At 37.7% G+C, this 22834-nt stretch overlaps 1 protein-coding gene across 4 annotated transcripts in view; it reads left to right on the top strand.

Moving 5' to 3' along the window:
• Positions 1-16800: 16800 nt before the first annotated feature.
• Positions 16801-22834, top strand: part of LOC134529191 (rab11 family-interacting protein 2) — a 96386-nt gene continuing 90352 nt past the window's right edge. For 3 of the 4 annotated variants that reach the window (XR_010074493.1, XR_010074494.1, XM_063363033.1), the window contains exon 1: positions 16833-17177. Coding sequence is in view for 2 of the 4 variants with exons in the window: in XM_063363033.1 (XP_063219103.1) it covers positions 17147-17177 (31 nt within the window). In the remaining 2 variants the exon portion in view is untranslated. Of the gene's footprint in view, positions 17178-22834 lie in introns of all 4 variants that reach the window. The other variant, XM_063363032.1, reaches the window with a different exon arrangement.

Raw genomic sequence — 22834 nt, 5'->3', positions numbered from 1 at the left:
GAAAACCTTCCTCCAAAGCTCTAGAAATTTTCAACGTTCCAAAGAAAACCGACCGAGACAAAGGTTTTCCGACAAGAAACTGAAATGACACACTTAACTCGCAAACCTAACAAATGGGATCAAGTATACCAAAACAAACAAACAAACTTCAAAGTCAAATCCGAAAATTGTCAAAAAAAAACCCTCTCTCAAAATATCCAACACAAAAAAAAACTAAACTCTGACAACCATAAGGCCCAAAGAAATAACCCTGAGCTTTACATTCTAAAGCATATAAACTAAGGCATAGACCCAAAAAAAAAATATAACACATCTGGAATTACATCAGCACCAAACAATGGTATACTAAACCACCCCTATAATTCCTCGTGCCTTTCCAGCTCCCTTTTCTTTTTAAAACAAAATTCTTCTGAATGACCTTTTTTTGCCACAAAAACCACAAACAACTTTAGTCACCCTCGAAGTCGAACAATCCTTAGCAAAATGCCCTACCTTATTACACTTAAAACAAGTCTTATCCAATTTTCTATTATCCGGCGTTCTAGAGAAATCCGGTTTAAAGCTGGTTTTACCTTTACATTTATCAAATTCAAATTTAGTATAAAAAATATTATCAACCTGAATAGCCCAAATACTAAGTTCTTCTACACTCTTAGGTCTACCAATAAAGGCGCATTCATGTCTAATGGCAGGATTTAGATTTTCCAAAATAATATCTACAAAACGGTGATCATCTAACTGAACATCAAATACATTTACATGATTTTTAATATCCTGTATAAACTCTAAGGTACTTTCATTATCCTTCTGAAAACGGAAAATCAATTCCTTAATTAAATCATCCTTGACTCTCTTAGGACACAAATGTTCCCACAAATTCTTTTTGACAACCGACCATCCAACAGACTCATTAATGCCTGACGTAATTACGTCCCTAGCTATCCCGCTACATTTAGTTGAAATGCACATCAACAAATCCCGCTCATTTTGCATACAGTAATTCTTTTTCAAACTCTGTACCCCTAAACAAAAAACTATTAATTCCCTTGGATCGCCAGAGTATAAAGATGGTAGCCTATCAAGTTCTTTGAAAAGTAATTTACTTTGCACAGCAGTACTCAAAGAATTTACTTGGCTCATACCAGAATTTTCCACATTTTCCTCAATGGGTTTATTCCTCCCTTCTTTAATGTGGGTACTTAATTTCCTTCGTAAGGTATCTAGGTCATCCTCAAGGTTACCTTCTACTCCTGCTGCTTGCAAATTAGCATAAACCTGTTCTTTCGGGAGTTTATATATCCAAGAAACTGCCATTATTAAAAAGGCCAAAAAAGTCAGCGAAATCACAAAAGTCCAAAGTCTCTGCCAAGCAGAGTGGCGCAGGTTGTAACCCTTCTTCCTCCTAACTTGGAAGAGGGGTTGCGTCCCCGACTCACTCTGGGCGCGAAGGGAAATTCCAAAAATTATAAAATGGTATGAAGGGCTACACAATAAAAAATTCCCCATACCAATGCCCAGGGGTCAGGCCAAAAAACTTTAAAGCAGACAAAGCAGAGCAAACAATATTCCAAATAAATGCAAGACTTTGGGTAATTACTATTAAAAAAATATAATTTTCAAAAATTAGCATTTACTATATATAACAATACACGTTTGGTTCCAAAAAAAGGCGATAACAATAGCAGTCTCTTAACCCATTCTCAAAAATAATCATTACAGATTAAATATTATAAAAATATAAATAACGATGAAAACATATATATATGTATATAAATATTAACAATGGCCTTACTAATAATTAAATGATCACAACGAAGGTCGTGAGGTGTGGCCACAAAAAAAGTTAAATGCAAGATGGCCTACCTTAATACCAATTATATAAAAAAAATATATATATCTATATAAAATTGTACATAAAATGTTCTAATACAAAACATGAATTAAACATATTTCTCAGTTCTCATTAATTGTTCTCTTCCTTGAAATAATTAGTCACTACAAGCTTGCCATTATGTTAACATTCTAGACGTCCGCCGGCTCGCTGACCTTCTTCAATAAACTAGAGAGTCTAATGCCTCGCCGACATACTGTTCCATAAAAATGAATAAATTACGCACTAACATCAGTCCGTGCGTGCGGCAAAACTCCCTCGCATACACTCTATAATACTGCAGAAAGTCATTAGAATTAGTAAAGTCCAATTGAAAATACACTGATTATGCCAATGTCTCAAAACGTTGCTACAATTTTCCAAAACACCGAATTATTTTAAAAATAAACTTTCGTGTCCCACAAAACGGGCAAACGGGCGACCGTTAACAAAAACACGTCATCACATCACCAATGTGTGACATTAAAAACATGGGCCTCTTCTCACAAAAAGGGGGCAAAAGTTCCGTCCAAACTAGAAAAGTTCAGCATGGGCATAAAATCAAATTACGATCTTCGCAACAGTTAGTTTATCACCACGAGGGAAAAATTCAATGCGGCCGCCTCTTTTTACCTTGTTCAAAGTGTGCATCGTTGGGCAATCCCTTGCCCTGTCGTCCTGCGTGGTGTCTCCATGCTGACCCTGCCCATAACCGCCCGCTGCCGCCCGGCTCTTCAGTCCGCGCCGTCACATGCTGCGTTCTCACCACGAGTCCCGCCAATCGTCCTCGCTTCCAGCTGATAACTCCCACTCCCGGCCGGCCGCATCGGTGACATCATCGCCAAACCGCCGGGAGCGCACCAAGTGGAACTCATGCGAAACACAATCGATATCACGTAACTACCAATCCATAGTTACAAAATAAAGCGCTTAGCTTAAAATAAAATATTAACAGTCACAACCACGGTCTTAGAAACCAGGTCTGGACACAAGCGTATTTTCTTTACCCCCTTATTGACGGATTTAGTTCATAAAACTGCCGTTGGCGCCACAAGACAGTGGTCCGGTTTTAACATTGTGCTTTATGAACGTTTTTTAGTTAATTGCATTTAAATGATAATTACACATACTTGGCAGCTTTTTTTAAAAACTCGATGAGAGATGTAGGTATTATAAAACATTTTTCCAGTGTTATAAAGAATTTATGTGCACAGTTCAAGAAAATGGCTAATGTTGATGTTTGATAGGTTATGTTTGTTATTGTTTTGAAAGATTATTTTCATAACTTTATAACGTCGGTCAACTACGCGCTATTGAAAATCGTGATTCGTAATGCTAATATTTTAATGCTTTTTTTTCCGGGAGTTTTATATGTAGTGTTTAATTAGACACAGTAGTCTAATAACTCTCCTATATACAAAATTTCCGCTACGAAAATAAAGTAACAGTTTGTGTAAAAGTACCAATTTCTGTGAAACTAATTATAACAAGAGCTTAAACTATGTCGCAAAATAAAATTGCAGTGAAAAGTTTGCCTAGTAAAAAATTGTTTAACAGTGGCTACAGGCCATTTCATTCCTCCATTCCTCTTATTTGTAGTACTTTGGATGATCAACAAATGAATGCCGGGGAGTGTTCCAGGCTGTGGATGATTATTATTATTATTATCATAGCTGCAATTGGGTACAGAAGTGGCTGGTGGCAAGCATTCGCCCTACTTTTCCCGCACTCTTCTTCTGAACTTGTAATTTTTATACCAAATATTTATTACGTTTTTATCTAAGCTGCCACCCAAAGTACTTTTTGTCCAAATTAGGTCCCCAAAAATGTTTAGCTCCAGACCACCACCACCTAGAATGCCTGGTTGATCAGAAAAAGTAGAATTATAAAACTTACCAAGTAATGTGATAAAGAATGGAAAAATAATATTAATAATCAACATTGATGTTTGTTTTTAAAACACTTATAAGTAAGAATGCAGCTGTAAAAAAAGTATTAAGATTTCTTCAAAATTTGTAGGTGCAAGCATGTGGGTGCAAGGTTTAAAAATTTTGTTCATTGACTCAGTGTGACCCTTTGGAAATCAGAGTGACACAAATAAATTGTTCTTACAATCCACCAGCTATTTTCCTGGACTTAACAGTTTCCCTTACATACTGTTTTAGATTTGGCATTCACTGCAACCTTTTAACATCGTACTTCATTTCATTATATTTAGATTGTATTTTGCATATATTGAGATAACACATTTCCTCCCATTTCATAACCTTTTTACTTTTGAAAATCAAGACATAATAAAGGAACTTCAGTATAGTTTCAATAACACAGATGCAGTTTGCTTGTTTCAACGATGACTAGGTATGTTGTTACCTAGGATTTCTTTTTTCCAAGCAGTCACAATATCTTCATGAAAAACAAACATACTACTTTCATAATAAAAATAAGACAGACACACAAGTACTCACAGATTGGTACTTGTAGAAAGTAAAAACACACACTTTGTACAACACATTTAGGTACTCAACAGATGAAGCTCGCTTAAGCTAGCAAAACCATTGCGACCGCGCTTCCGCACAAAAATGTCAACCAAACTGTTTTATTTCTTTATTATTCACTATTGCTTACAAGACATAATAACACGTTTCAGTTATGATCTATGAAAGGTCCGCCATTACATGAATACTGCTCGCCTTCATGTCTGCCAACTTCTAATCACAACACCATCCCCTAACGAATAATGCACTGTCACAACGTTTGACAAACTAGTCTCTCAATCTTGCGGGCAATCTGATTTCCCGACCACTCTTTGTGCGCACCGGACACCCCACAACTGTACCCTTGTTCTCACGCTCACTCACAGCAGCCTCTCCCTGCTGGCTGACGTTTTCTTTTCCTCCGCTCGACGGCTCCACAGCAGCATCTCCCTGCTGGCTGACTTTTCCTTGTCCTCCGGTCGACTGGTCTTCTCCCTGGCCCCTTGCTACTTCTTCTGGTGTAAACCCTCTGAAGTTGAAGTCTAGGCTGGACCGTCTACCATGCTTCTCCACTGGCAAAGCCGACGGTCTCAGATGTACAGAGTTTCTTCTGATCTGCCGACCCTCTTGATCCCTGACCACATACGATCTTGGTGTCCCCGCTTCTCGCACTACTTCTGCAGGTTCCCATTGTCTGTCTCTATACAGCAACACTCGGTCCTGCTGGTTGAACCCTCTTTTCATTTTCGCCCTTTTATCGTGCCACTGCTTGCTTTTATCTTGCCTGTCTTGTAATGCCTGAGTTACTTTGGTGTGTACTTGAGGTTTTAACAGTTTCTTGCTGACTGGCAACTTGGTCCGCACACACCGGCTCATGAGTAGCTGTGCTGGTGACACTCCCACTCCCGACAGGGGAGTATTTCTATACTCAAGTAGCATGATTGACAAGTCAGTTTTCAGATCCAGGCATCTTCTGAGCATGTTCTTTGCAACTTGCACCGCCCGCTCTGCTTGCCCATTAGACCTCGGGTAACCTGGGCTTGTTGTCACAACTTCAAAATCCCAACATGCTGCAAATTGCTTGTACTTGTATGAATTAAACGGCATGTTGTCAGACACGATCACTTTAGGGACACCGTGTGTTGCAAACACGGTCAACAGTGCTGTCGTTACACCCCCAACTTGTTTGTTTTCAACTAGTACCACTTCCATCCACTTGGAAAAGTAGTCCACCAAGATCAAGTAACTCTTCCCTCCAAAGTCACACAAATCAACACCAACTTTTTCAAACGGTAGCGTTGGTACCTCATGACTAATTAGTGGCTCTGCTGTGTTCCTGTTTCTGAATTTCTGACACACAAAACACCTATTAACCGTTGCTTCGATGTCCACTGACATGTTCGGCCAGTACAACAGCTGTCTGGCACGAGCTTTGGCTCTCTCGATTCCTAGGTGTCCTTCATGCAGACGGAGTAGCATTTGCGGACGCAGCGTTCCTGGTACCACTACACGGTCATTTAGAAATAGGAGACCGTTGTCGGCATGCAAGTTATGTCTCTGAACAAAATATGCTTGTGCCTGTTGACTGACTCGATTTTTATGTTCTGGCCACTCTGTTTGACAGTATTGCATCACCTCACTTAGTACTTCATCACCTGACGTTGCCTGTCTGAACTCAGCCTTTCGCTCTTCTGACATCTGAACACTGTCACACACACCGACGGTGTGAACCATCTCGTTGGTCAGCTCAGCCTCTCCATCGTCACACTCTCGTATATAAGACCGTGACAACAGATCCGCTACATGCATCAGTTTGCCCGGAATGTACTCCACTGACAGTGTGTAACGCAGCAACTTAAGTTTCATACGTTGCAGTCGTACTGAGTAGACCTCTCCCACATTTTTCTTAAATATGGGCACAAGAGGTTTGTGATCTGTGTACACAGTGACGTTACTCCCATATATGAATTGATGAAATTTTCGTGCCGCAAACACTATACTTAGCATTTCCTTCTCTACCTGTGCGTAGTTTTTCTCTGCTGGAGACAAACTCCGAGACGCATAGGCGATGGGTTGATCCCCGCACATCAAACAACACCCCAGGCCATCCTTGGACGCATCACACTGCATCGACAACGGCTTGTTGGTGTCGAACAGACCTAACACAGGAGTCGTCCTGACCAACTCTTTGACGTGCCTCCATGCTTCGTCGTGTACCGGCAGCCATTGCCACTCAACACTAGTTTTCAGTAATTCATGCAGGGGTGCAATGATGGTGGCTAGGCTAGGCAAAAATTTTCGTAGATAGCTTATGAAACCCAGTACGCGTTGAAGTTCTACCTTGTTGGTGGGTGCCTGTAGCGCGAGCACTTGTTAGGCATGCACCCTGTTCCTTCGAACAGACACGCGAACTCTGTTGTAAACTCGGCGTATGAGATACCCGATGCGATACCAGCTGGCTTACTGCTCACACTGTGAACCACACTGCGAGAGACGAGTCCCAACAGGACGCACCCTGGGAGTCCCAGGATTGGCATCCTGCAATCATTGTCCTTGACCACAACAAATTCCAACAACACTCGCGCACTGTGTTTCCTCTGTCCACGTGTGCAACAAAGAAATGAAACCACCCCCACTGGCTTTATTTTGTGACCACCGAATCCTTCCAGGGTTACGTTAGGTTGCTTTAGCTCAGTTGTGCCGTCAACCTGCTTTACGAGAGACTGTGACAGTATATTTACTTCCGACCCCGTGTCCAACTTAAATTGTACACACTGGTCTCGCACACTCACATCCTGGACCCACTCCTTACGATACTGTTTGACACTCTCTATGATAGCACGGCATTCGCCTGATCCTACAACTTGCAGCGTACTTACAAAGAAGTCCTCTGGCCCACATGTCGACTCAGTTACCCTAACCTCTTGCACCTGACTAGTACATGCAACTGCAAAGTGATTGAATTTTTTACACTTGTAGCACTCTTTTCCAAATGCTGGGCACTCATTTTTCTTGTGCTCTCTTCTACACCGTCGACACCGAAAGCCTCCTTTGACCGCCTGCTGTAGCTGAGGTTGTCTCTGTTGTTTTGATGTCCTCCAAACTGCATCGACCCCCTGTTCACTCTGGGACTCCTCCTTCATTGTTTCGACATGGTGTTGCACTGGAGTAACCACCTTGCTCTGTACAACACCTGCACGCTGTTTGCCTAATTCTGCCACTCGGCATTGTTCAACTGCCTTGCCTAGGCTAAGATCAGGCTCTCTTAACAATCTTTCTTGTAGGCCTTTATCTCGAATTCCAAGCACTATGCGATCCCTAACCACACTATCTGCCTGATCTTTGAAGTCACAGCTTTTCACAAGTTTCTTTAGATCCCTCAAAAATGAGTCAAACAACTCACCCTCTTCTTGCGAACGACAGTTGAACTTAAAGCGTTCCACGACGATGTTCTTTTTCGGGTTACAGTAGGCCTCAAACGCTGCTGTTACCTTTGTAAAATCCGTCTTGTCTTCGTCCGAGAGGTCAAACGTGTTGTATAGCTCCACAGCTTCGTCTCCGATTATATTGAGCCACATGGCAACCTTGACTGCCGACGACTTCGATTCATAGCCTGTCGCCAGCATGAAAATGTCAAAACTCTGCCTGAACTTGCGATAATTTTCGCACAAATTGCCATCGAGAGCTAGACACGGTGGCGGTTTGAACGACTCCATTGTCTAACCTGCCCGACACACACGCACACAGAGACTGTTCAAACTAGTTTGTTCCACTAGCGCCACATGGCCCACCGCTGGCTAGGTAGATATTTTGAACACCTGTAGGTGATCCTACCGACTGCGCCATGTTTTATTTCTTTATTATTCACTATTGCTTACAAGACATAATAACACGTTTCAGTTATGATCTATGAAAGGTCCGCCATTACATGAATACTGCTCGCCTTCATGTCTGCCAACTTCTAATCACAACATGTGCATGTTTAGTTTCTACAAGTACCGATCTGTATATGTATGTCTGTCTTATTTTTAATACGTAATTAGTTTCCTAGTGGCCTTTGTCACACATTTATACATACTACTTGGTTAATATATAATTTATGATCTACAGAAAATCTTAGAAACATCTTAATGGTCTTTAACCGAAAATACAAAGGAAACTGTAAACATTTTACAAAATGGAAGGGGAAAGGTGGAAATACACCTAGGAAGTGCAGTTATTTTGCAGTACTAACTGGTAATAAATAACCATATCTGGAGCAAAAAAATATTCTGATGCACCTAACACTATTTTCCCCCTCTACAATTAATGCAGGGCAAAATTGTTACTAACTTATTTGTTCATGTCAGAGTGGTATTTAAAGCTGAAAGGAAAAGTTACTTAAAGTGTTTTAAAATAATTTCTGACCCATAATTACATCAACTCATCACTAGTACACAGTCACCACACATAGGTACAAAATATTGTCTGTAAAACAAATTTATAACAAATTAACAAACAATGCTAAATCATTTGCGACTTTTGTTTGAATAATGAGAAAGGTTGAAATTATGACCATGCCCATAATACTATACTAAGTTATGCACTTTAGCATTACCACAAAATCAGGAACACCACCACCGAATTTCAGAAAAATAGACCAGTTCTATAGCATGTAACGGTAACTGCTCTTTTGAACAATAAATTTTAACTGAACTGAAAAAGTTTTCCCCGCTGAACATTGGTACAAAAACACAGCGTATTGCATTACTCTCACAAGTCAATGTTCAGTATGTAATGTCCAGTAACCCTAATTTGCAATGTAGGGATTTTAATATAACTAATGGAATTACGTAACTTAATAGCAAGTAAGTACAAATAAATATTTTAAAATCCATATATGTAAACTTCTTGAAAAATTGTGTAGATATCATCCTTCATGGCATGCTATTACACAGTCTGTCAAATGTATCATTTGTGGAATGAATATGTGTTGTGTATTCTTCTAAATAATTTTTTTATGCATTCAATGAGAGTGAGCTGTAATCATTCACGAGACATAATGTGTGTGATTAAACACGTGCTTGAACAGTCTTAGGAGCAGGAAATGAGGGCTAATTCAGTTAGGTTTTGGTTTGCTATTTTGTTTATTTGCATCAAATCCAGATTATTCCTGTATAGTGAAATATACACAATGGTATTGGACAAGCCACGTTTTACAATTAAACATACATCAAATAATACATGTTATCAATTAAAATAATATTTTACATAATCTTAAGATACTTACATAAGTATATTATAATATAAATAAAATGATGACATGTTTACATGGTGTGAAACATTTTGAGCAGAGTACAAAGATCAGCAGAACATAACTTATCAAAATTTTATAAACTATTGCCATGTGCCCTAACTTGCTATTAGCATAAAAAAACTTATGAGTTTAGGTACTTATTTAAAAACATGTTATGAAATGAAAATTTTATTACAAATCATATTATATATTTACAGAAAATAAATTATGTTAAGACTATTTAGGGAGATGTACTACATAATTACAAAGATAAATGCACGAGTACTCGTGGGTTGGTACTCATAGATACTCGCACAAAAAAACATTTTTTAGTCCTACCACTGGGAGATGTACTCTTATATTTCTAGAACTCTCAATTATTTTCAATAACACAAATGCAGTACCTACCATCTTGCTTGGTTAAAATATAACTGAACAGCATTGTTACTAAGCTTTTTATTCTTCAAGCTGTTACAATATCTTTATGAAAAACATGCTCACTTACTTTGTTAATATATAATTAATGATCTATAGAAAATACTTAACAACTTAATAGTCTTCAAGCCAAAATACAAACGAAACTGTAATAAAACTTTGATAATGGAAGGGGAGGTGGAAATACATGTTAGGTCCCAGTACCAACTGTCTATAAAAAAAACTGTATCTGGTATAACAAAATAACTATTTTTATGTGTCCAACATTATTTTCCCCCTTCAATTATTATTGTTATTAATGCTGGGAAATTAGTCACTTTCTTATTTGTTCCTGATGGCACAATGGTATTTAAGAATGAAAGGAAAAGTTCCTTAAGTGATAGCAAATTATTTCCAACCCAAAATTGCATCAACCAATCACCAGTCTGCTGTCCCTGAACATTGGTACAAAAATTTTGTTTGTTTAATAAAATTTATGTAAAAAAATGTTTGATCATTTGTTGAGAACACCATCACCAATCTTCAGAACAATATTGACGAGTTCCATAGCATGTAAGTGATTTTAGAACAATAATTTGAAATGAACTAAACCAATTTTCCCTGCCGAACTTAAGTACAAAAACACAGTCTGTTTTAAAAATTATTATAAAAATATTATGCTCAATCGTTTGTGTGCAGTTTAAAATAAAGAGAAAGCAGATTAACTATTTACAGGAAGAATAAACCCTTCAATACCCATGAACCCTACTCAGGTTTATGAATTTTTAAAACATTTTATTATTCAACTACATCACTACCTACTTCCTAAAGGTTTAAAAATTCGGATCGTTTAATATCTATTATCATTGATAACAGATTTTTAATTTCATAAAAAAAACTTCTTTTGAACTGATATTTTAGTGCATCAGTTCATAATTTGCAAATATACAACTAAAACAGCCTTAAATGTATATTTGCACATGACATATTTTCTGTGCGAAAACATCAATTAATTCTAACAAACATCCACAACAAAAAAAAAACCTATACCAGTGCATTACTATTAAATTGGTGAGTATTCTCATTTAATAATGAACAAAGGGTCATCCCAACATCTTTCTACGTATCTAAGCACCACAAACCTGATCCAGGAGATTGCAGATGATAGACAATCCCTCTATTGAGTTCTTTATACATAGTAACTTTTCTACGAAAAAACATAATAAACCTATACGTATAGCTTACTTGCCACTATTTTGACAGCCCTGAAGGTATTATGCAACTGTGGAAACAGTCGACTTATCACTAAATAACTGTTAGTACTTTGGTTGCAAATAATAGGGTTATTTGAGCTACTATGTTATTTTGAATAAAAAGTAAAGTTTAGCTAGTGTACTGATTATCAATTTTTAAAGTGTTCATTTTTATGATAATCATGAGACAACATTTTCATGTACATTTTTCAAGTTGTTTAATAAATATACCAAACAAAATATTGCGAAGGAAAAACTGAACTAATAGATAAAATAACTCGTTTACAGAAACTATAGACAAATAAACTCACTAGAATTTAATTTTCATAACCCTACATGGTAAATATGTATAGATATATAAACATATTACATGTACACAAATCAGCAAGAAATAATTACAAAATACTTATGTAGCAATGCAGCTTCAATGAAATGTTTCTCGCCTACGAAATTACTACTTTTTAATATAAAGTCCTTCCTCGGAATTGCTGCCTGCCACAACAATCGGCGTTGTTCATGTTTGGGTGCACTGAACACGACACTTGTCAAATGAACGGTCGCAATTTGTTTTACAACCTAGAGCAAAAACGCGATTTGGCATTGTACAGCACGATGAATTATTTGAACTTGGTTAAAAAAATTAGAAGGTTCACATTACTTTAAAAACTGCCTCCAATAACCTCTCCACCATCCCGCCCCAAACAGAAAAATCAACATTACTCAAAACTTGCACACTTCAATGTTCAGTTTGGTGCGCATACATAACTTTTTTAATATAAATAATAAACATCAAAAATATAAAACAACTACCCTTCTTGACAAACGAGTATTTCTGATTTATATGAAACAATTCCTATTGTCAACACGCTAAAACCGGACCACTGTCTTGTGGCGCCAGCGGCCGTTTCATGAACTAAATCAGTCAATAAGGGGGTCAAGTTGAATGCATGGCAAGATAGACAAGTGTCCAGACCTGTAGTTCTAAGGCCGTGGTCACAACCATTATTTAAAGAGATGAATTAACATCAAATAAAAAATGAAAACGTAAAAATACGTAAAATTAAACTATATAAAATTAAAAGCCAGTAACCTCAATAAAGCAAAATTAAATTACAAGGTTAAATGTGGCCCTGACGGCCACAATTAGTCAAATAAATGCTTCTCACAGATACTTATAACCATTATTTAACGAATAAGTATTCATGGTCTTACCTGCTAGGTGATCGAACTCGCTTTGCTCGTTTTGTTTTCCCTCTATAATCTGTGTACTCTTGTCCATGAACCTTTTTAGATTTTATAATATTCCTCTTATAGATTTCAGGATGTTTAATCCCTTTCTTACGTTTTTGTGGTGACGATTCAATACTAGAATTCATTATAAAAGCTGTTAAGACCGCAACACACAGACCAACTTGCTTTCCATAACCTTTCGAGAGAACTAAACGTCAACTAAACCAAATGGGAACCACAATGGACAGCAGCAGTGTGACCAACATAAACGATGATTGTATTGTTGAAAGATTCAGTGTAAACTATCTGTATTGCAGAAAAGTACCCGAGTCAATGACTGAGGTACTTTTCTGTAATACATTCAGTTTCAGAAACCTCTTTTAAGCAGTGCATATACATGGCACAGGGTTCCTTAATGCACTAGAATGTGCATCTTTATTAGGAGAACAAACATCTGTTCCTAACGCAAAATCACCAAAAAAGTGACTCAGGTCCCTTTCTGAAATAAGCTGTTCACATGTAATGTCCATAGGTATTATTTCTAAAATCTTCTTTCTCCAGCTCCACGGTTGGCCCTAACCTGGCCGTACGATGTGTCGTACGGTCCTTAATTAAAATGTGCGACTCGACTACGAGTCTTTCATGCGTGCTACGTAAATGCTAGTGTTTTAGGCAGCCCGCCGAGGTGCCTGCGCTTCACGCTTTTATATCTCACTTCGGAGAGCTAGTACATTGCCCACGCAGGGCGGCATTGTGCCGAACGCGTAACTGAACTTGTGATTGCATCATTCCCTGGGACGTGCAACAGTCGCGGACGAGATAACACGCCGGGTTCCGCCGCGCCCGTTCCCAGTTTAACGTGGCCCACGCCACCACGAGGACGAGCCTCGATTTACATAATTTCCATGAGCAAAGGTACCGAAACCATCCCGAGCCCGGGACTCGCTCGTAGTAACTTTAGTGTTTGATTTCCGTGTTAATGTTAGTGTTTGCCTTCATCATCACGCCTATGTTTATTTCAGTGTTATTTGTAATCTCTCTCGCAGTCATTAGCATACCGTACGGACTACCACATGCTGGGCACTAGTCTTGCAGCGTCACGAATCATCGACACCGTAGCTCAGGGTAGCCTGCACCCCTCGATGGAGTAGTCTTCGGAACACCGTGAGACGTTATCCAGTACAGCCATGCGAGGGCTGTGTGGGCAGAGTGGAGGTCGATGATGATACGGCCAGTCACGTGAAAGTGCCTTATGCGAAGTGAAGTTTTGTAACGTGCGCTTCAATAATAAATCAGTTAAATTCATGTGTGTTATTTTAATAGTACGGCATCCTGGGAGGCCATAACCACCCGGGGGGCCCTTTGAAGATGCGTCCCTGCCTGCAGCCACGAGGCAAAGAACCCCACCCTTGAGACCTAATTTCCTTTCACGTATTTAATTAGCATAATTTCAGGACAGGCAGCGGGGACGGCGTCACTATTCCAAATTATAATTGCTGTCTCTGGGAAATGCTACAACATGTCATCCCCAACAGCTGAATATTAAAAATATTTAGTCTTGAATAATTAAAAAGTGGTCTTTGTAAATGATATCAGTGTATTTAAATTGTACTGAAACACACATGTTTGTAAATATTTTGTATATATTAATGTTTTTGAATTTTCCACAAGCAACAGAACTGAATTTGCATTACGTACAGGATAATATTTTCCCTGTATGTTACATTAGTTTTTCATATAAATTGAAATTTTGTATTGGGCATGTCTTACCAACCCATTTACAATTATTACTTAAGTATTTTTACACATAACTGCCATACCCATCAACAAGAGAACATGCATAGATAAAGGTTATAACAGAGATGAACGTAATGAAAAAATAAACACACTTTCATGAGAAATGATCCTCTCTTCATTGTGATTGGCCTTCTACTAGTGATGTAAATACTAAAATAAATGGTGCCACATTTTCAAAGAGACTTTTAGTTATCCCGACAATGTGAATTATGATAACTGCTATAACAGTTTAAAGAATAGGCTTTTAGCTCTCTACTGGAATTGAACTATCGGACAATTCCTTTAGATGAATTATTCGCCAGCATTAAGAATACGACTTTTGGTGACCTACAACCAGGTGTTCATTGCAGAAAGCACCAAGTCCTTGATAGTGGCCAAAACCAGTATTTATATCAGTTTTACGCAGGTCCATAACACACTACCCCTCTGTCTACATTGGAAGCCCCATTTTCTTCACCATTCATTTTCTGGTGCTCATCTGTGAGCTGGTGTATGGTTTTTCTTGCCCCTCTCACATCAGGTGCCTAGCTATATCATTTTCCTATTCTCCTCCATTCCACACTTTACACTTTGACATCGTACGGCCGAAGGCCACCCTAAAGCCCGACCTGCAACCGCCAGTATTCGATCCCGCTAACGGAACGCGTCCCTAGCCATGACCCACCCGAGTCAGGCGAGCCACCAGCAACCAAGGTAGAACCCCCCCCCCCCCCCCCAAATAAACAGACCGTCATCGCACCCAGTCACGATATAAAAACAAGCAAAGATTATTAAACAGTATTATGTATACATTAACAGTCAATTAACAAAAGTGCGACGTGGGAGTGCCCGGACACTCACGTGTGTTAATACGTCAAGACATGTGTGAGTGGCCCCCTGGCGGCCTTCTGCCCAAATTAATCAATTAGATCATGTGACATAATTATTCATCCCTTGTATTATGTTTTTTTACCCCCACCAGAGCAATCCGGCAAGAAACGAACAGTCGCTGGTGTGACGTAGCATTTAAATGAATTTAATTCCTAAAAACAATAACTGCAATTTGTAGAAGGGACAAATGACACTAGTTCAACTTTAATAATTAATGTAAGAATTTAACGTCATTAAATTCTAATAGTTAACATGTCACATAGAAAATAACGTAATGAGCCTCGGCCGGGCGCCATGACATGACGCCAGTACAGCGCGACTCGTGGACCGGGGCGGACGCACGTCCCACGGAGAGGCATCATCCTTTGTCCACACCGAGTTCACTTCTGGTAAATATAGTCACTTCTTAAAACCTCTTTTCTACTAACCTCTCCGTGCGTACCCGGTCCAGTTTTTGGTCCAGGACCTAATCCGGCCGCATAAATTTAAAACCCCCCCTGCACCACACTTGGTCCACGGGGTAGGTTCAGCATCCGGCACGGGCCGTCTCCCGAGGGACAGAACTTTAGTTAATCAGTCGCTCCGGCGCTGACACCACCTGCAAGGGGAACTTTTGAACGAATTTAGCTGCGGTCCGCGCTCCATAACCGTGGACGCGAGCACCGCCTTAATACGTAGACTTACGGGATTGGCCGCCTCCAATCACCCTCACCCATCGTGTGAGCAACCAGGCCCAGAAACGCCTAGTGCCACGCACCCTCGTGTAACATTTCTTTATAAACTTGTGCAACGCACCCTCGTGTAACATTTCCTTTGTAAACTTGTGCAACGCGCCCTTGTGTAACATTTCTTGCGTAGACTTGTGCAACGTTCTATCAAGTAACTTTCAGACTCGTTTCTTTGTAATTGTGTAATTTTCTATCTTGTGACGTCACCTGTTGTACGACGTGGCGTATAACCATCGGCGCTACACCCGAACCACAGTCGCCTGAATAAATGACGCACGTCATCTATTGCCTCATTTCAGCGTACGATTACTTGACCCTACGATTCCCAACCACCGCCGAGTAGGGAATTCCTTACACCCACGCAACATCGCCGATGGTCCTAGTGGGCCACGCAGGGCAACCGACCCCACGACCTACCTATTGGTTAGACACCGAGCTAGCCTGGCGCCCACCCGGACAAACTACCTTCGCCACAGCCATCCCCACTAGGATCCACACCGGGACTCGAACCCGAGACCCCCGGACGACGGCAACTTCACCATCGAAAGTGCAGTGAAATGACTTATCTTAGGCTTTAAGTATTAAATTGTTTTTTTTTTATTGTCTCTTGCTTTCTCACCACTTGAAATTTAATTGACAAATGCTGCAAAATTTTAAGTTATTGTTTTATAAACACGAACAAAGATTCTAAAAATGAAAAATTAATCTGTATTCGACATTTAAAAATTTTAACAGTAACACACATAATATTTAATATATACAAAATTGTCATTAAATAATATGTTTATAATGGTTCCACTAGCGCTGTTAGTTTTTGAGTCACCGCCAACTTCACAACCATAAGGAAATGTAGTTGTCAGAAGATATTACTATATGACTTTCGGATACTGATCTATTTTAACGTTTATCTATGACTTTTGTTTTTGGTTTGCTATGTAGGTATTATGATTTTGAATAAAATAAAAACACTGTGAAAATCCCAAGGGCACTATTTTTTTAAATTTAGGTAAACGCGAAAAGTACTGTAAATGATCTAGGAAGTGGTTTATACAAACGAAATAGAATATGTTGAATTTTTTTCCAAAATACGTCCGTAATAATGTGTTGACCAAGTTTGAAGAATGTCAGATGTGATGGTGAAATAATAACGGTACCTACACTTAATCAGTTTTTATCCTACGATATTCGGCGCAATTATTTACTTCCATTTAGATAGTTTTGAATAATTATACAACATGTGGAGCCCTACTCATGTTCAAGTTACAGGTGAGTTAATAATAGCAATGCGTGGACAAATATATTTTCAATACCCTACATATAAGTGGCGTACTGATAGAAGTAAACTTTACATTTTGGGGTAAATATGTATTGTACGGATTAGCGCCAAAAAAAAATCGTACAAATATAAAATAACTTTCATTATATGCTCTTTTACGTCCTCTTTTCAAAACCGCCTGCGGAGATTAAAAATTCCAATTACTTTTGGAGATATCGCCGTTCTTATTTTGCAATACAAGCCCTATGTAATCATTCAACAGACGCCATTTTATATTTTGCCGTGTGTGCGTGAATGCCTAAATAACAGAAATTTTCCATTAGGTAAGGTTAGTTACATGATAAATACTTCAAAATAAACGGAAATTAAAAATATCTATTAATTTTACTTGTATAGTTTTAAGTATTTATAATGTAACTGACCTGACCTAACAAAACGGGACAAAGGTAGATTATGTCAGGTCAGCTACAGTATAAATACTTTGAAACTGAACGGACATTAAAAATAATAAAAATTAATTTTAATGGTAGTTTAGTTTTAAAGTATAATGTAGCTGACCTGACCTAACAAACCGGGAAAAAGGATGAACAGTAGGAACTCACGTAATTTTCTTTTTACGTGATGTAGTCGTTCAACTACGTCGCGAAAAAATAAAATCATACTTGTAAACAAGCAACAATGGTAGTTTTTTTAATACCTAATATACCTAATATAACCAACCATCCACAGTGTTTTAAAGTATTTTTAATTACTTCTTGCTAATTTTAAGAAAAGAAGGCTTGCCAACGTGAATATTCGGGTATGTCCAGAAGGATGTGTGAATCGTAGGCTTCCCGCTGAGGGCCGCATCAGTGCACATCATGAAAATTAAAAAATTCCATATCTCCTAAAGTATTTGGAATTTCTGATCTCCGCCGGGTTTAATGAAAAGAGGAAGTTAAAGCGCACAGAATAAAGGTATTTTCGGATTTAAAAAAAAAATTTTAAAAAAAATCGCCAAAAAATGATTATTAAAAAATTCGATATCTCCAAAAGTAATTGGAATTTTTTATCTCCGCAGGCGGTTCTGAAAAGAGGACGTAAAAGAGCATATAATGGAAGTTATTTCATATTTGTACTATTTTTTTTGGCGCTAATCCGTACAATACATATTTACCTAATCATGTCTTTCAGTACTTGCCAGTTTTGTGTAAACATCAAAACAGTAACAAGCGAACTCATTTTTCTAATGCTCTTTATTTAGAAAATTAACGTATAATTTTTAAATACGGACACAAAATTTCCATTAGAATTCTTTGAAATAATGCAGTCCATCATAAATAAACTGATAAATAAAATAGTCTCTTTCCAAATAAAATTTCTGAATGGGAATCATACATGTACCTTCTGTGCCCGCTCTTAGAATTTACTGCCTGAATTGTAAAAGTTGCTGGCCATCATCAAACATACATCAATAAACAGTATGAAACATTAGGAAATAAACTATTAGAAATGGCTCTGATAAAACCCTGGCTTAGGTCCCCTGATATTCAACAAGGAATTTTATTAAAATATTGCCCATTTTTTTTAAACTCACTAAACAGTTAATACTATTAAGTTTCTGCACATATTAGAATTTAAACTTCTATGGAATCACTAAAATATTAACCTGAAATATTATATAACACACATAACATTAAGTAGGTCTATATGTTTGTATATTTGTTTTTGCTTAAATGGCTGAACTCAATCTCTGAATATTTCCATAATGTTATTGAGCTGATACAACATTATTATAGTATATTGTTATTAAAAAAAAGTAAAAAATTTCCAGTGACAATATTTGAACCATACCCCTCCTGGTTACCAAGCGTGCACTCTACCACTGTCCTACTAAGAGCCCTTCTACAATAGTCCGAACCTGTGCGTGGTCTGTGTCCTTATCCGAATGTGAGTGACGTCACATTGTCTCACCGAAAACTTCCCTGTCCACAATTGCAAAGTCCGATGTCCGATGTCCGAATGTATTGATTTCTAAAGTTGTCACCAGAGTGCATTAAATGTGCCAAACCAAATGTTTTTGTTTATTGTTTTGATGCTTTGTAGTTTGAGATTGAACTTACAAAAGTTACCTGTGTAAGTTATAAGTGACTAACAACACCTTCTATTTCCTTCAATAACAAAAACAAACACCACGTTTTCAAATGGGAACCGGAAATTCAAATATCGTGAGTGTTCTGTTCTTTTTCTGTGTCCGAAGTACACAGGTTGGGACAAAAAGTTCAAATTGACGAATGTCTTCGGACCAGGTAGGTTCGGACCTTCGCCCACTTGACGCATGACGTCAGAGGGTCACGTGGACCAATCCGCGACGAGTGTCCTTCGGACACAGTTTAGGAAATTGCTATTGTAGACGGGCCATAAGCCTCTCAGGAATTTAGAAGGAGAATATGTATTATAATCATTGTAATGCCAGTTTTCTTAAGTAGGTACCTATTTAAAAACTCTTGATTACATTTTACTATGACCATCTTAGTTTACCAAATATATTCCAGGGTAGTTTCACTATCATAAAGTTTCATTCGGCACACCAATATGTTTAGTATGTCCCCTAATGTTTACGAAAGTAACTATATACAGGTTTATTTTGCTACATATGGTTCCGCCATCTTTGTGACATATTTCCGTTCATCTATTTATGTTCCATTCACAAAATTACTTTTACCAAAATCCATATGCAGAGAGCTAAGATGTTCCTTGATTTTCCCCAAAAAGGGTTAGCGAAAATTTATCGTAGATGAAGTAATTCTGAAAAAAATTAGGTAGGTAACTATTGTAGGAGCGATATTCTATAATAATAATAATAATAATAATAATAATAATAATAATAATAATAAATAAACTATAATAAAAAAAGGGGCAAATTCGCTAAAGTGGATTTATTAAGTTTCTTATTTTATTTCTAATTATAATATTAAGGTGCATTCAGATATTTTTAAGAACTTCACATGAAATTTAACAATTTTACTTATGCTTGTGTTGTATTAAGGCTGCCGCCATGGCTGAGTCCTGATAAATGTTATTAGTTTGAGTTGCTTTTAAGGAGTACCTTTTTTATGAACAAAAATAGGTAGTTATTTCGTATCACATATTCAAGTTTACTTCTTGGTCTTGATGGCATAATCCTGTATACATTGATCCAGTGGTACATCATGTTTGCTGTTTTAATTTAGTATGTTGAAAGATCCTTGACATAAAAAGAGAATATCAAAATACAAACAAATTATATCATGCCTTGTGGAAATGTTTTCATTCATATACATTTTGCAATTATAATTAATTTTTTATAGGCCTATCACAAGTTTTTGCTCTTTTGATGTACCTACTAAATTAAAACAGTAAGCATTATGTACCATTTTATCAATGTATACATGGATATGTGGTATGGAACTTACCTATATACAAAAATAATTAATTTTTTTTTTTAATTTTCAGACATATTTTACAATCATTCTCTAAGAGGGCATTTTGATATGTCAAGTAATTTACCATTTTAACTAGTAATCAAGCTAGGTTAGCTATGTTAGAAAAACTTAATAATAGTGTGAATGGGTATAGGATAGGTTAGCAAAATTAAAATACCCTAAAATAGTATGGACAGTTGGTTAGGTTAGCTACATTAAAAATACTGTCATAATGTCTGAATAGTTGATTAGGAATTACCATTATAAAATGTAGCTAACTTAACCCAAACAACTGTCCGTACTATTTTATTGTATTCTCAATGTAGCTAATCAACCATTTACACAGTTTAAAAGATTATATCTAATGTAGGTAGTAATCAAACCTAACCAACCATTCTCTTAATTAAACACTATTTTTAAGAGTGAGTGATAGTAAATTTTTTTGCTGCAGATTGGAATGAAATTTGTGGTCTATACGTAGTTTCGAAAATTTTCATAACATTTTAATTGAGATATTAAACCTTAAGTTTTAATAATTTAAAGCAGTTTTATGCAGAATTTTAAAAAGTCTCGTGTCTGACGCTTTAACTATATATGCATGTAACCTTCTTGTTTTCTGAAATAAAATTTTGTTTTAATAGGTGCAATAATTCTATCATAAAATAATTAAATTATAAATCTCTGCGTAATGTAGAAGTGCAGTCTTTTATGAAATCGCCTCTTACACATTACTAACATATTGTAGATAGATGGGATGAAGCCCTTATAGAGACAAAGCACCATGGATATTTGTTAAGGCTAAAATATGTCAATGCTATATCTGGGAAAGCCAAACGAAGATCAGCTAATATTACCAATTTTTCACACGTAGCGAGTGCAGACGTCTGTGAAACTATTTCCACCTAAGTTCGTATTCGACAAATCAAAATGGAAGTTAAACTATTATACAGTAGAAAGAATACTGCATCGTTTGATACCTAACATATGTCTGTGCACTGCCTGGAAACTCTAATCGAAGGTTAGTTGAAAATCCAATTTCGCGTTGTTTTTGGAATTTTACACGCAGCCGTTTAAAAATAATACGCGCTGAAGAGCGCTGAACAGTGCTGCTAAGGATTGAGCAGCGGGAACTTCCATGAACCAGGTACTACCTGCTCGTAGTGGGGACTGGCGAGACCGTGCTAAGCCGCTTATCTCTCTTCAATATCAGGAAAGGGGGCAGTGCATTGTTACCTGCCTTTTTCTGACCACTGAACCATGGAAGTACAGAGTATATCAGTGCTGTCGTTCAAGTTCCTTGTGCCAGCCGAAAGAAACTTGCATCAACAGCTTCTATGTTCAAAGAGCTAATTAGTAATCATATTGAATTCTTTAACATTAATTTTTATTAAGGTTACTGTATTTTTCCCTGTTCACTTACAGTTTGGTTTATCTCACACATCTGCCTCCCTACTCTCAGTACGCCTTCATGGCCAGTGACAGTACACCTTATCATTAGGCCCATTATGTAATGACACGGAAACGTAATCAAACGGTAACGTATCTCGTAAACGCAAGACGACCATTTACGGTACTACGTCAGCTCGTTCTACAGTGTACGGATTTCACGGAAACATAATAAAACTTGCGCCAATAAGCGTAACAAATACTGATGTCACGCAACATCATTGTAAACAAGCTCAAATGTGAAATTTTAAACTTGCATAGGTTTTTATGTTTAGTTTACGTTGAATTGTGCATGATGACTTCTGTTTGATGCATTTAACTAGTCAAACGGCTTATAATTAGAGACGCCTGAATTTCGCGAATAGATTTCGTGACTGGTTGTATTGCATATCACTGCATCTCGTATTCATGAACTGATTGGTAGGGACCGGAAAAATTCGCGGGTTCAATGACCTGCAGGATGAACTCCATAGTTCTACATACACTCGGTCAAATGCCACCCACTCATTGGCTGCTGTCTTGAGAGACGTCCCAACGTAGCAGCCTGTGATTTGATAAAGCTTTGGTCGGGTGTTTCTCATTGGCCCAGAGTCATTCAGGTGAGTTGTAAGCCAATAGCAGAGGCAGCACTGAGGTATAACTATTTGTATTTTAGCCTATCGCGAAATGAATTCGCGAATTTTTCCGGTCTCTACTGATTGGGTGCTTGTTACTCTCGCGCGTCTGAGCACTTAAAAAATATATGTCAAATATTGTAC

Source organism: Bacillus rossius, chromosome 2, assembly GCF_032445375.1.
Source record: "Bacillus rossius redtenbacheri isolate Brsri chromosome 2, Brsri_v3, whole genome shotgun sequence".
NCBI classification, from domain to species: Eukaryota; Metazoa; Arthropoda; class Insecta; order Phasmatodea; family Bacillidae; genus Bacillus; species Bacillus rossius.
Note: the sequence above shows the minus strand (reverse complement) of the source record. Positions and strands in the feature narration are given on the sequence as shown.